General features: G+C 40.3%; 1 protein-coding gene across 1 annotated transcript in view; it reads right to left on the reverse strand.

Moving 5' to 3' along the window:
* The window catches only part of golgb1 (golgin B1), a 45,623-nt gene that overhangs the window by 6,910 nt on the left and 25,324 nt on the right, over positions 1-13,389 (reverse strand). Inside the window, exons 2-10 of the mRNA XM_073837798.1 lie at positions 11,603-11,773; positions 11,374-11,496; positions 10,667-10,822; positions 10,374-10,493; positions 8,157-8,270; positions 6,325-7,909; positions 6,089-6,171; positions 5,408-5,477; positions 37-5,113 (exon numbers count right to left, since the gene is read on the reverse strand). Coding sequence (XP_073693899.1) covers positions 37-5,113; positions 5,408-5,477; positions 6,089-6,171; positions 6,325-7,909; positions 8,157-8,270; positions 10,374-10,493; positions 10,667-10,822; positions 11,374-11,496; positions 11,603-11,773 — 7,499 coding nt within the window. The remainder of the gene's footprint in view (positions 1-36; positions 5,114-5,407; positions 5,478-6,088; positions 6,172-6,324; positions 7,910-8,156; positions 8,271-10,373; positions 10,494-10,666; positions 10,823-11,373; positions 11,497-11,602; positions 11,774-13,389) is intronic.

Below are 13,389 nucleotides of genomic sequence, written 5' to 3' on the forward strand. Positions count from 1 at the left end.
ATAATTTTATTGCGAAATACAAAACACAAAACAAACCTTTCTAATAAACTCTGCAGCTCCTCTTTTTGGGTGGTCTCCCTTTGGAGTTGCTCAGCAAGTTCTTTAGCACGGGTCTCAGCCTCCCGAACATCAGCCTCCTTTTCCTGTAGCTCGCTATGAAAACGGCTCTCCCATTGCTTGGCCTCATCCAGCACTCGATCACGATCATCCTGCAGGGACGACATGGAGCGCGAAAAGGCCGCTAACCGAGCCAGTGCTTCATCCAGACGTGCCTGCATTCCCTGGGCATGCCTGTCTGCAGCCTCAGCAATACTCCTTGCCTCAAGAGTTGCCTCTTCCTCCCTTTCCCGTTCTCGGTAAGATTTCTCAAGTCTTAATTCCATCTGTTTAAGCTCAGCTCCAAGGCGATACCTGACCTCATCCAAGGTACGCTCCGCATCTGCCTTCAACTCAACCTCTTTGCGTTGTACCATTTGTTCAGCAGCTAGTTTGTCTGCTTGGGCCTGCTTTGCTTCTTCCAGTGCCATGTCCAGCTTCCCTTTACATGTAGAAAGTTCTGCTCCAATATTTGTTTTGTCTTGCATTATCTTTGAAATTTCCAAGCGTGCTGCCTCCAGTTCTGCACCCACCTCATCTCTACCCAACGTCAATGATTTAACTTCTTTACCCAGTTCACTTATTCTTTCCTGGTACTGAATGCAGTCTTTCTGTAGCTGACGGACTTCCATTTGCTTCTCCCTCAGCAGCTCCTCAAGTTGACGTGTTCTGTTTTGACTACCCTCTTTAAACCTCTGTGCCGTTTTCAATTTCTGCTCCAGCTCTCTTTGTTTGCCCGTCTCAGCTTCTGCCTCTGCTCTTTCTCGTTGAGCCTGCCTCATGTCTTCTTCCATCCTGGCTGCCCGGTCCCGCTCACTTGCCACCTCAGCCTCCAACTCGGCCCGCTCTCTCTCCAGTTTCTCCAACTCCCTCTGCGTGTCTGTAAGGCGATCACGACCGTCAGATGCCTCTTGCTGGTAGCCTGCAATGCTGCCATTGAGCTGAGCCAGCTGGTTCATTAACCGCTCCTCCAGGTCATCCCTTTCAGCCTCTAGCCTAGTCCGAAGTTCTTGCAGTTGTGTTTCTTTCTTAGAGAGCTCTTCTTTCTGGAGCCCCTCTCTTTCTACAGACTCCTGAAGGTGCTGCTTGAGGGAGGCAAGCTCTGCATTGAGCGTTGACTCTTGCTTGTTTTTGGATTCCATGTGACCTTCAAGAGCAGCTTCAAGTTCTTTTATTTTATTATCTGCTGTTTTGAGAGAGGTTTCCAGTTCCTTGAGCCTGTCATCTGTTTGAGCAGTCATCTGACAATTAGCTTGCACTTCTGTGACTTCTTGTTCAAGAGCAGTACCAGTGGATTCCAAAGGTTTAGTGGGATTAGTCTTTAGGGAAATACTATCATTCTGATACTCTTGGATATCAATTAAATCAGGACTTCTATGTTGTGTGACAACTTTAACCTCCTTAATAGTCTCCAGAGAGTGTGTTTCCATGGTCTCACTGGCCTTTCTGTCAATTTCCTCAGCCAAACGCTGTCTCAACTTCTCAGCTTCATGCTCCAAAGAGTTTCTTTCATCCATAACAACATTATAATTTGTTTTCAAGGTCTCAAACTCTTGTTTGACTCTCTCAAGATCTTGTTTCAGCTCCGTACCTGCATGTTTGGTCAATTTCTTCTCTTCCTGCTCCCTAAGCCTTTCATTCTCTTCTTCTAGATCCATAATCTTCTGATGCTTAACCTTGGCAAACTTTCTCATTTTTTCTTTCACAACATCCACCTCCTTCATAGCTTCCTCAGCTAACCTCTCAGCCTCTTGTCTGGCTGCCTCATGAGCTCGTGCTTTGGCTGCTAACTCCTGCCTCTCCTGTCGAGCAGCTTCCAGCACTCGTCTCACACGTTCAGCCTCATCACTCACATTTTCATATGACTTGAGGAGGGATTCATACTCCTCTTTCATACTTTGCACCTTTTCCTCCAGCTGCCTGCATGCTTGTTCGGATTCCTCTTTGGCACTCTCAGCTTGACGTTTACAAGCATCCTTCTCATTCAAAACACCCTCCATAGCAAGTTTAAGGCTCTCACAGGAGGCATGCAGACTCTGGTTTTCCAACAAAGTCCGATCCACCTCCTCAATTAACTTCTCCTTCTCTTCTCTTGACTTGTTCAGCTCCACCTCTATTAACTCCAGCTTCTGTTGGAGCTCTAATTTGATCTTCTCAGCAGCAGCTTGCTCCTCCTTCAGCACATGTTTCTCTTTGAGTACCTCCTTACGTGACACAAGAGCAGCCTGCAGTTTGCGTTGAAGCTGGTGGAGTTTGGCACTATTATCCTTCTCTTCTTCCTCGCGTTGTGGCATATCTGCTTCCAGTTTTTTAACCCTATCTTGCTCAGCTTTAAGCCCTTCTTGTAGGGAAGCAATCTGCTGATCTTTCTCCAGTACTGTTTCCTGAATCTTAAGTAAAAGAGAACTTTGTTCACTAAGCTGTTGGCTTAAATCAACAATCTCATCGTTCTTGTTTTTAAGAAATTGTTTAAATTCCTCCACTTCTGACTGAAGTGCTTTAATTGGGGACTCAGCATCTGAGATGCTTCTTTTAGCTGCATCCCAAGCCTCATCTACCTCCTCTTTCAACTTCTCTGCATGAGCTTCAGCATTCTGACATTTCTCCTTCAGAGCCTCCATTTCCTCAGTGAGAGCATCAATCTGCCTCTCCTTTTCTCTCAAGGCTTCAAGTTCTTCACAAAGCTCTTTGAATTTGCCATCAGTGAGTGATTGAGAGGACTGGCTCTCTTGTAGACGCATTTCTAACTCTGCACGAGCAGCCTGCTCAACTCTTAATTCCTCCTTGAGAGCATTTATAATGTCCTCATGATATTTTACCATGGGCTGTTGGGATTGCTCATCAGGTTTGTTATGTTGCTGTGTCTCAGTCTCAGCCGAAGCAAAATCCACCCAGTCCTCCTGAACCCAATCATTTGTCTCTGGTTTCTCCAGATTCTGTGTAGCAGACCCAACATTCCTCTCCACATTCACACTGACCATTTTATCTGGATCATTCTTTGATTCTAGCAGACCCTCAAGCTCTACAATACGATTCAACAACCCAGTTTTTTCTTTCTCTTCGGTTTGGAGGCGTTCGAAAATGCCACTGTACTCCTCTTTCTGTTGTTTCATCTGCTCAAGATGATGACGATCTTTGTCTTGAGCTTTCACAACAGCGTCCTCTTGAGCTTCCTGAAGCTTTTTATGCAATATTTCAATGTCAGATTCCATGGACGCTATCTGTGAAAGAAGCCTATTTTTGTCCTCACCCATCTGTGACATATGTTGTTCATTTAGTTGTACATACTGCTTTGTCAATTGTTGTATTTCTGCACGTGACTCAGTCAATGCTAGATCTTGGTCAATGATTTTTTGTTTCAGACTTGTCAAGGTCTCTTCTTTTAAATTTAAGTCATCTCTGGTCTCTTGCAACAGAGTATCAAGTCTCTGTATTTCTTTCTCTTTTTCCTTAATTTCATTTTTGAATTGAAGAGTAATTTCCTCATTATCATCTTTTTCCTTTTCTTCCCTGCTCCCAGACTCTTTCTCAAAGTCTGCAACTTTTTTCAGCAAGTCTTTCCGCTGTATCAGAGCTGCCTGCAGCTTTCTCTTGATCTGGTCTCCATCTTTCTTCATGGCAGCCATTTGAGTTTTCAAATCCTCCTTCTCATTTCGCAAAGCAACAAGCTCCTCACATTCTGTTGTTTTATTCTCTATGATTTTCTGCTGGTCATCCCTTGCACTCTCAAGTTCATGTATTTGCTCTTTCAGCTTTTTGACTTCACTAGATATTGCAAACATTTCCTCTCCTGCCTGGAGTAGTTTGGCAGTCATGCTGTCATTGAGTTCCATCATCTCCTGATCTTTCTGTGAAAGACACTTTTGTAGACCTTCCAGCTCAGCAGTCCTATCAAAGAGAGCAGCCCTTGCCTTATCAGCCTCCTGAGAGACCTGCACTAACTTGCCCTCCATTTCTAAGAGCTTCTCTTCCAGTTCGGAGGCAGTAAACTCTCTGTCCTCCAGTTGAGCAGCAAGCATTCTAGCTTGACCTTCTTGTTCAACAAGTCTTTGATGGACTTCATCAAGGTTTGTTTGTAAGGCTTTCAGCTTATCATCCTTAGAGAGAACCTCTTCCTGCAAGTTCTCAAACTGCTCAGCAACATTTTGCCTATCTAGTTTTTCTTGCTCAAACAATCTCTTAACATCAATCAGTTCTTTCTCGTATATCTCTGCCCTGGACTGTGCCTCATTATTGGAATCTGTGAGTGACTTCAATTCTTCCTCCAGCTGGATGACTCTTTCCTGTGATTGCAAAGCTGTGTCTTTAAACTGCTGAAGCTCTCCCAGAAGTTCACTATATCTTTTCTGAATCTCGTCTGCTAAGGCCTGTGCAAAAGCCTGGCCATTGCTTGCATCTGTATTTAGCAGACTTCCCTCCCGTTGGTCAAGACGTACCTGTACAGTTTCATGGATAACTAAAGATGGTGATTCGATATCAACTACGCAGCTAGTGGATGCAACATGCTCTTCACAGGTCTCTTCCCAAGACTGCGTGGATAAGCGCAGTGAGGCAAAGTCCTGAATTTGGGGTGCCCAGTCTTGAGTCCCATCTTGGTTGACTGCCTCCAGAAGAGTCCAGCTACTATGAGCCACCTCTGAGTCACTGCTTGTCACCATCTCATCTGAGGAGGTACCCTTTGATTCTCCTGGAGATTCAGGTTGAGGTGCTATAAGCTCAGGGCTACTCTCATTGCCAGCAGAGACCGACAGAACAGATGTGTCTACTGCCACAAGCGTTGTCTCTTCCTCTTGTGTGCCCTCAGATAGAGCTGTAGAGTTGTCGTGCAACCCAGAGACATCCCCTCTGCTTGCACTGTCGGCACTTTCTTCCTCTGGAATAGTTTTGCCTGTGCTGAGTGACAGTTTTTCTTTGAGAGCAAAGAGTTCCCTTTCTCTGTCTGCAAGCTGCTCTTCCAAAAGCAATATCCGATCTGTCTGTAATTTGTTTTCTGAACTATGTCCATCTCCACTGTTATCTGAGGGCAGAATTTGTGAGAAGAAAGAAAAATCATAAAATGTGAAAATCATGAAATAACTAAACATTAATCATGCATATGTGTCATGTGCAAACAGAATTAATTCTTAACTTCTTGTTTTTGTTTTGTTTTGACTGGAGATACTGGTCTTTCTGGTTATCCTAACTGATATCGTAACACTACAAACCACAGTGTTAAAGGGCATGTTCTCCACTGGAGTGGATTTTTGTCACTAAAAGAAGCACTGCAGTTCAAAGTACATTCAGCTACACAAGGGGCAAACATTAAACTCACTCTGGTGTGTCCTGTCCAAATCCCTCGCAGACAGGTCAGTCACATGATCATGTAATGACTCACCAGGAACCTAGGAAAGACAAGTCCCAGTTACAACAAACCGTATGCTTACACCAATGCATGCTTTTTGAATTGCCACTGTAACTGCAGGTATTTAAATGCTATTACAGACCATGCCTTTAATAATACTTTATAATTATGCACTTATATGTGGGGACACTCATCGACACAAACAATGAAAGTCAAGAGGATTATTACATATCTGACCTGGTAAGTTATGAGACAACCTGTCTAGCCATTAATGTCACCTTGCGTCTGCCGCACCAGACACAGATTGTGCTATATACATTCAAATGAGTTCACCATACCAGACATACTGCCCTAAACAAGTAGATATTATTCTGTGCACCATCTTGCATTATAACTTCTTTTTTGTCCTCGTCATTAGGTGGAAATATTAAGTATGATCATAAGAAGTAACAGCAAAGCTATTAACAACAATCCATACAATTTTAAGCATCAAGTCCATAGTATACATTTTAATACCAAGAACCAAGAATAGAGCACCTAACACCTAAGTATGAGAGAAGGTAGTATTTCCTTAGCTCTTTTTAATTCTACAGCACTGAGAAATAACAAGAACAAATACTTTTCAGTGCCAATGTTTAAAACTCCACCTACCTGAACTGTCAGAAGTTGTTGCTCCAGTTCCTGTATCTTAGCAACTGCTTCCTCTCTCTCAGCTGCGCTCGTATCCAGTTGACCTAGAGCATCAGGTGCATTAAGACATAATTACTTTTTGATCACAGTACAAACAAATTGCCCTATGTTGTGGTTTTGTTTGATAAAATGCATCCAAGGACAGTTTACTCAAACCACACAAATCGCTTTGAACTTTGTTCTCCTGGGTTGTTTACCTTGCAGAGATTGTAGACTGAGAGTGATCTCGGACAAGTGCGTTTGACTCTCCTGTTGTTCATCTTTGAGGTTGCTCAGCTGAGCTTCTAGAGCAGGTAACACCTCTAGGAACTGTGCAGGTTCAGTAGGAATGGATATTTCCACCTCTGCCTCTCCAGCAGTTGTCAAATTCGTAATCCCTCTCCAAAGTTTCTCCAGTGCATCCTTGGCTTGCAGACTTGCTGTCTGTTCCTCTTTATTGGCATCCACAGTCTCTCGTAAGGACTCAAGCTCGTTTTGCATCTGTTCTATGTGATCTCTTTCACTCTTAGATTCTTCTTCCCTTGCTTTTTCTACTTCATTGAGCTTCTCCTGAAGCTGATGAAGCTCTTCCATGCGGCTTGCCACCTCCACCTCTAGCTTCTTCGTCAGTTCCTCTTTCTGTTTCTCGGCGACATCCAGACAGGCTTGCAAGTTGGCCAGCTCTGTCTCAAACTTTGTATGCCTCTCTTGTAACGACTCCAGTCTTTCTCTCTCCTCAGCTAAAAGCTTTTCTCTCAATTCATCCAATTCTGTGGTCTTTTTCAGTAACTCAGAATTGAGAGCACTTATGGTCTGCTCTGTTTCACTTTCTGTGGTTTCTAATCTGGCTTCTAGGGATACTTTCATGTTGGCCAGCTCTGCCTCAATGCTAGCCTCTCTCTCTTTAAAATTCTCCAGCATTTTGTTCTTCTCACTTTCTTCATATTCAAGTTTTGCTCTCATTTCATCCACCTCTGCTGTCTTTTTCAGTAACTCAGTATTGAGAGCATTTATGGTCTGCTCTTTTTCACTTTCTGTTGTTTCTAATCTGGCTTCTAGGGATACTTTCACGTTGGCTAGCTCTGCCTCAAAGGTAGTTTCTCTTTCTTTCATTTTCTCCAGGATTTCTTCCTTCTCTCTTTGCCCAGATTCAAGTTCTGCTTTCATTTCATCCAGCTCTGCTGTCTTTTTCAGTAACTCTGCATTGAGAGCATTTATGTTCTGGTCTTTTTCATTTTCTGATGTTTCTAATCTAGTTTCTAGAGATACTTTCATGTTGGCCAGCTCTGCCTCAAAGCTAGTCTCTCTCTCGTTCATTCTCTCCAGCATTTCTTCCTTCTCCCTTTGCCCAGATTCAAGTTTTGCTCTCATCTCATCTAACTCGGTGGTCTTTTTCAGCAATTCAGCATTAAGTTGGGTGACGTTGATGGTGAGAGTACTGATGGTCTGCTCTCTCTCACTCTCTGAGGTCTCCAATCTGGCTTCTAGGCCTACTTTCAATTTGGCCAGCTCTGCCTCAAAGCCATGTTCTTTTTCTTTCAATTTCTCCAGGGTTTCTTCTTTCTCTCTTTCAGCAGATTCAAGTTTTGCTGTCATTTCATCTATCTCTGTGGTCTTTTTCAGTAATTCAGTGTTGAGAGAATTTACAGTCTGTTCTCTCTCACTCTCTGAAGCCTCTAGTCTGGCTCTAAGAGTCTGGAGTTCTTCCTCAGCACGCATTGCCCACTGCTGGCTCTCCTCTTCTCTCCGTTTCCGGGCTTCTGCCAACTCCAACTCCATCTGCCTGAACTGAGCAGTCAGAATCTGCACAAATGAAACATCATTCATCATGTTTTTAATCTCGCAAAAGGGGCCTATATTCTTAAAAAAGATTTTAGTCCAACCAGCTGTGATGAGAAGAAATTCTGTTGGTTACTCATTCTATTTTTAAACATTTTTTACGCATTCTCAGTGAAATTTCACTAGTTGAAAATATTAAAATTATTTTAAAATTAGATTAAAATATTTTGCTTACAAAAAAATTCCAGGATACAATAGGTGTTTTGCTGACCTGTTTCTGCTGGTCTGCACTGTTGAGTTCCTGCTGCAACATTTCTAAGACTTCCGAACGAGAACGCAAGGACTCCTCCAACTCCTCTATGTGCTGCTGGGATGCACGAAGAGCCTGTAAAACAATAAGTAGGATTAAAGGAAAATAGAACCACATGTATTAATAGACATCCTAAAAAAGCTGCAGGGTTTATGATTTTTTTTTTTGTCATGCCTAGTGTTGAGACAGTGTTAAATCCATCCTTTCTTTCTTAATTCCTTTGCAATAACATGAACAAAACATAAGATGAGTTGGATGCTCCTCACGGAATGTGGAAATGCATGCACCATGTAAGACAGCTTAGATCAAAATTGCCATGGTAACATGATGAGATATGATTTTGTGCCTTATAATAAAACACAAATATGGCTACAACACCGCAGGCTATCCCAAGACAAAAAAAGCTAACAAATATGGAAACAGCAAGACAATGTTCTTCTGGCTGCTCTTCCTTGCATCTTTGTTTACTGATGCATATTTTATATACATATATATATATACTGTATATATATTCATATGTGACCCTGGACCACAAAACCAGTCTTCAATAGCACAGGTATATTTGTAGCAATAGCCAAAAATACACTGTATGGGTTTGCTGTTAAAATAGTACTGTCAGATTTACTAAAATTTTACTAAATTTTTGTGCCTGGCCTTATTGAATATGCATTTATAGGAGTTCCCCTTTCATACGGAAAGTTTATGGGAGGAGAGTATTCAAATGAACAACTCAACGCAATTTACGCAATGTTTGCGCTCATCAAATTACTGGCATTTGCGCCATTATTTAACACCCAAAAACAGCATGACTTAAACAATTTTGCACCGGAAATGGCTGCAATTATTGTTGCTAGGAGGAAGCACTGCAGAGAACAGAGAGCACATGGTAGAAGGGAGAGGATGTTTTGCTTCATTTATTTGTAATGCCAGAAGAACACATTATTCGAACATATCATTTGCCAAGCCATTTTATTGTTAATTTGCTTCAGGAAATAAAAGATGACTTGGAACCCTCAACAAGGAGTCACACAACACCAGGTCTATCAAAACTTCTAGCAAACCTTCACTGTTTGGCATCCAGTTCTTTTCAACATACTGTGGCTTCTTTCTTTATTTATTTACGACTACGCTAATTTGCACTGCAAATAGCATATACAGCATTGGTTGATATGTAAATGAGATATTGCACCTTTGTTTTTTTTAAGTTGCGCATTGTTAGCAAATAACCCACAGAAAGTTTTGGAATTGTGCTCTCCTGCCCTGTTTAGTAAAACTGGCCTTTACCGTCAATAAGTAGTAAGTAAGCTCTTAGTTAATAGTGAATATATGTTCCCTAAACTAAGTGTTAAAGGGATGGTTCGGAGTAGAATTGACTTCATTGCTATGCACTCCGAAGCCCATGTAAATACCCCATCCGAAGTTTTATTTTACCTTAGTCAAACATTTATGAAGATATTAGAGTTTTTCGAATTGCTTGTTAAAGGAGTGAATGGTACATGTGATGTATCTCGTAAATTGTACCACTAAACGTGCAAGTAATCTTACCAAACTTGTACAGTAGTGTAAATAGGTTATGTACTCACAAAACGCTGCATCGGAACATTTGTAAGTCCACCATGAGTGTTTTAAAATCCCGTTTTAGCCGATCCCTATTAGTCTCAAAAACTACAAATGGCGACACGTCGACGTCACTTCCCTGGTTTGAAAAAAGCACGTAAAAGTCTTCCTACAAGTTGACATGCAGACAGATGTAGTAGGAGGACTTTTACGTGCTTTTTTCAAACCAGGGAAGCGACGTCGATTTGTAGTTTCTGAGACTAGTAGTTCTCGGGTAAAACGTGTTTTTAAAACACTCATGGTGGACTTACAAATGTTCCGATGCAGCGTTTTGTGAGTACATAACCTATTTACACTACTGCACAAGTTTGGTAAGATTACTTGCACGTTTAGTGGTGCAATTTACGAGATACATTACATGTACCATTCACTCCTTTAACAAGCAATTCGAAAAACTCTAATATCTTCATAAATGTTCGACTAAGGTAAAAAAAACTTCGGATGGGGTATTTAGATGGGCTTCGGAGTGCATAGCAATGAAGTCAATTCTACTCCGAACCATCCCTTTAACAAAATATCAAAGTGGACTCTCTTTATAGAACATGGGAAATGCAAACATACCTGCTGTAAATCAGGGTCATTTGAGGCCTGTGTGAGATTGAGGAGTTCCTGTTCATGTTTGAGTATTTGTTCTTGAAATCGCACATCTTTTTCCTTGACCACAGTCTGTAGAATTCGCACCTGGATGATATTTGACAAATAAAACAGTGGATCTTTGTTAGTGAAACTCAATTATTAGAGAAATAAAACAGTACCCGCAAACAAACTGACCATCACATGACACATTTAAATATTTGAACAAAATAAGCACTTATTCTTCGTGCTTGAATGAATAATTTAACCTGTGAACTAACCTGCTCTGCATGACCTTCCTCTCTCACACGCTGTTCAGCCTCCCAGAGCTGATGTTGGAGGGTCTTGTTGGCCAACTCAGCCTGGCTGAGCTTTTCTTTCAGCTGCTGGAGTTCTTCCTCCACTCCTGGAGGCATTTGGAAGGAGCTTTCTGAATTCTTAAAAAAAACAAAAACAAAAAAAACACAACAACATTTAATTATCACACTGCTGTACAGGAAACTTGAATTTGCACTTGCCCATATTTATTCCTTGATATTTTATTTTTTATATTTTTTCCTCCATATTATTCCTTATTAATTATTGTATTTGGTCTTGGCGGAATAAATCTGTTATGCTGCTGAATTGCTGCTGCTGTTGCTGTAAAACTCAATACAGTGCTGTGAATATTTAAGACATGCTGCTGCACAAGCGGCATTTATAATAACAGCAGATCTATACAGGTGGAGCTGGGGATGTGAAGGCTTTCAAGGTAACCTAAACAGCAGAATGTTAACCAGCCCTTTAAATGTAAAGCAGCAATCTTATTAGAAGTGTACGCAACATGAACCAATCAGCTTGTGCTGAGAAGTTTAACGCTGTGAATATCATCAGTTTGCGTTAACGACCTATCACCCTGTGCCATCTAGAGTTTCATGACAGAAAGTGGTATTTATCCAAGACAACTTTATGCTTAAAATAACACAAATATATCAGCTTGTCTCTTTACCTGACTGCTGTTCAATGCTTCTTGTCCTTTCAGCTCATTGAGCTGCTTGTTTAGAGAAGCCATCTTGGCTTTGGCCTGCAGTTTAAGCTTTGTAAACTTGACTTCTGCCTGTTCTTTCTCCTCCTGTATGAGGAAAAAAAAAAACAGTTCTAAATGCAAAATCAAGCTTCATACCTATTGACATTCATGGTCTAATTGTTTGTTCCTTTCTCATTATGCAAGCCCTCACCTTGAGCTGTTTTTCAGTGCTGGCGAGCTGGCTGTCCTTCTCTCGAATCAGCTCCTTAAGCTGAACCACCAGCTGTTCGGTCTGAGCCAGCCTCTCCAGGACCTCTTCTGAGGGCGCCGAGCCCTCCGGGGATGCTTCAGCATCAGGCTGAGGCTGGGGTACCAGACCATCCTGCTCCAAAGAAAACGTTCAAAAATGAAAGAGAGCTCTCTAGATGGTTAATCACTCCCTTCCAAAAGCATGTTAGTATTAAAGGGATAGTTCACCCATTCATTAAGTCATTAAGCCGATAAACTGACGTCCTTACTATGTTTCTGTCTCTTGACCGTGGTAATTCCCTTTGGTTTCTATGCAGGGTCAGAAATCTGTCAGGTTTCATCGAAAATATCTTAATTTGTGTTCTGAAGATATACAAAGGTCTTACAGTTTTGGAATGACATAGCGGTAAGTAATTAAGGTCAGTTTATTTATTCAACTTGAATATTAAATTGAGCCCTATTTTTTAGATCTTGTTATTAACAATTCACCCATGTATGTGTATTATTCAACACAATCTCATGGCAATTCATAATTATTTTACATTTTGGAGAATTGGTGGCTAATTCATTTGTATTCATACAATCTCGTTCATACAATGGGCTTATGTCACAGTGATGGTTAGACTTAATGGTGGAGCTTCATGCTTACTTTCTCTAAAAATCATATATTTTTGTATATTTTCATATAATTGCATAATAGCATTTGATTTTTTTTTTTTAATTTACAACACAATGTTTAAACAGAATTATGTCTAATCAACCGATCTTCGAGTGAAAAGTCAGACTTGTATCTGGTGACGTATGCCTTTTTATTCTAAGCATTCGCTGCAATTTTGTCATCAGCTCTTTTAATTCTACAGCTCTTTAAAGTCAGATGGATTTTTATTGCCTTTTATCTTTCATCCACTGGGACAAAACTTTCTGGGTTCTGAAAGTGATTTCAACGATATCATTCATCTGTGCTGTTGTTGTTATTATTATAGTTGTTTTATAAACTCTGCTATTCTTTTAAACTTAGAACAACCGTATATTTATTGTTACAGTTACTGTGTTTGGGGTGAATGGGCTTTTACAGGTGCATCCAAATAATTTTTTAAGATGGTAAAAGGCTTGTAAACTTACTTCTACACTACCAGTCAAAAGTTTTTAAACAGTATGATTTTTAATGTTTTTAAAATAATTCTATTCTGCTCACTGAACCTGCATTTATTTGATCCAAAACACAGCAAAAGCAGTAATATTGTGAAATATTTTTACCATTTTAAATATCTGTTCTCTATTTGAATATATTATAATGTAATGTGATCAAAGCTACATTTTCAGCATCTTCAGTATCACATGATAAGTCAGAAATCATTTACTGCTCAAGAAACATTTCTTTTTATCATTATCAATGTTCAAAACAGTACATTTTTGCAGGATTCTTTGATGAATAGAAACATCTAAAGATCAGCATTTATCTGAAATAAAAAGCTTTTGTAACATTAAAAGGAATTATAGAAATTAATACTTTTATCATCAAGGATGCTTTAAACAAAAGTGATGATAAAGACATTTATGTTACAAAAGATTTCTATTTCAAATAAATGCTGTTCTTCTGAATGTTCTATTCATCAAAGAAACCTGAAAAAAAATTCTACTCAGCTGTTTTTAATATAATAATAAAAATTATAATAACTTTAAAAATAATTTTAAGCAGAAAATAAGAATATTAGAAGGATTTCTGAGAATCATGTGACACTGAAGACT

The sequence above is a fragment of the Garra rufa genome, chromosome 4 (assembly GCF_049309525.1).
Source record: "Garra rufa chromosome 4, GarRuf1.0, whole genome shotgun sequence".
NCBI lineage: Eukaryota > Metazoa > Chordata > Actinopteri > Cypriniformes > Cyprinidae > Garra > Garra rufa.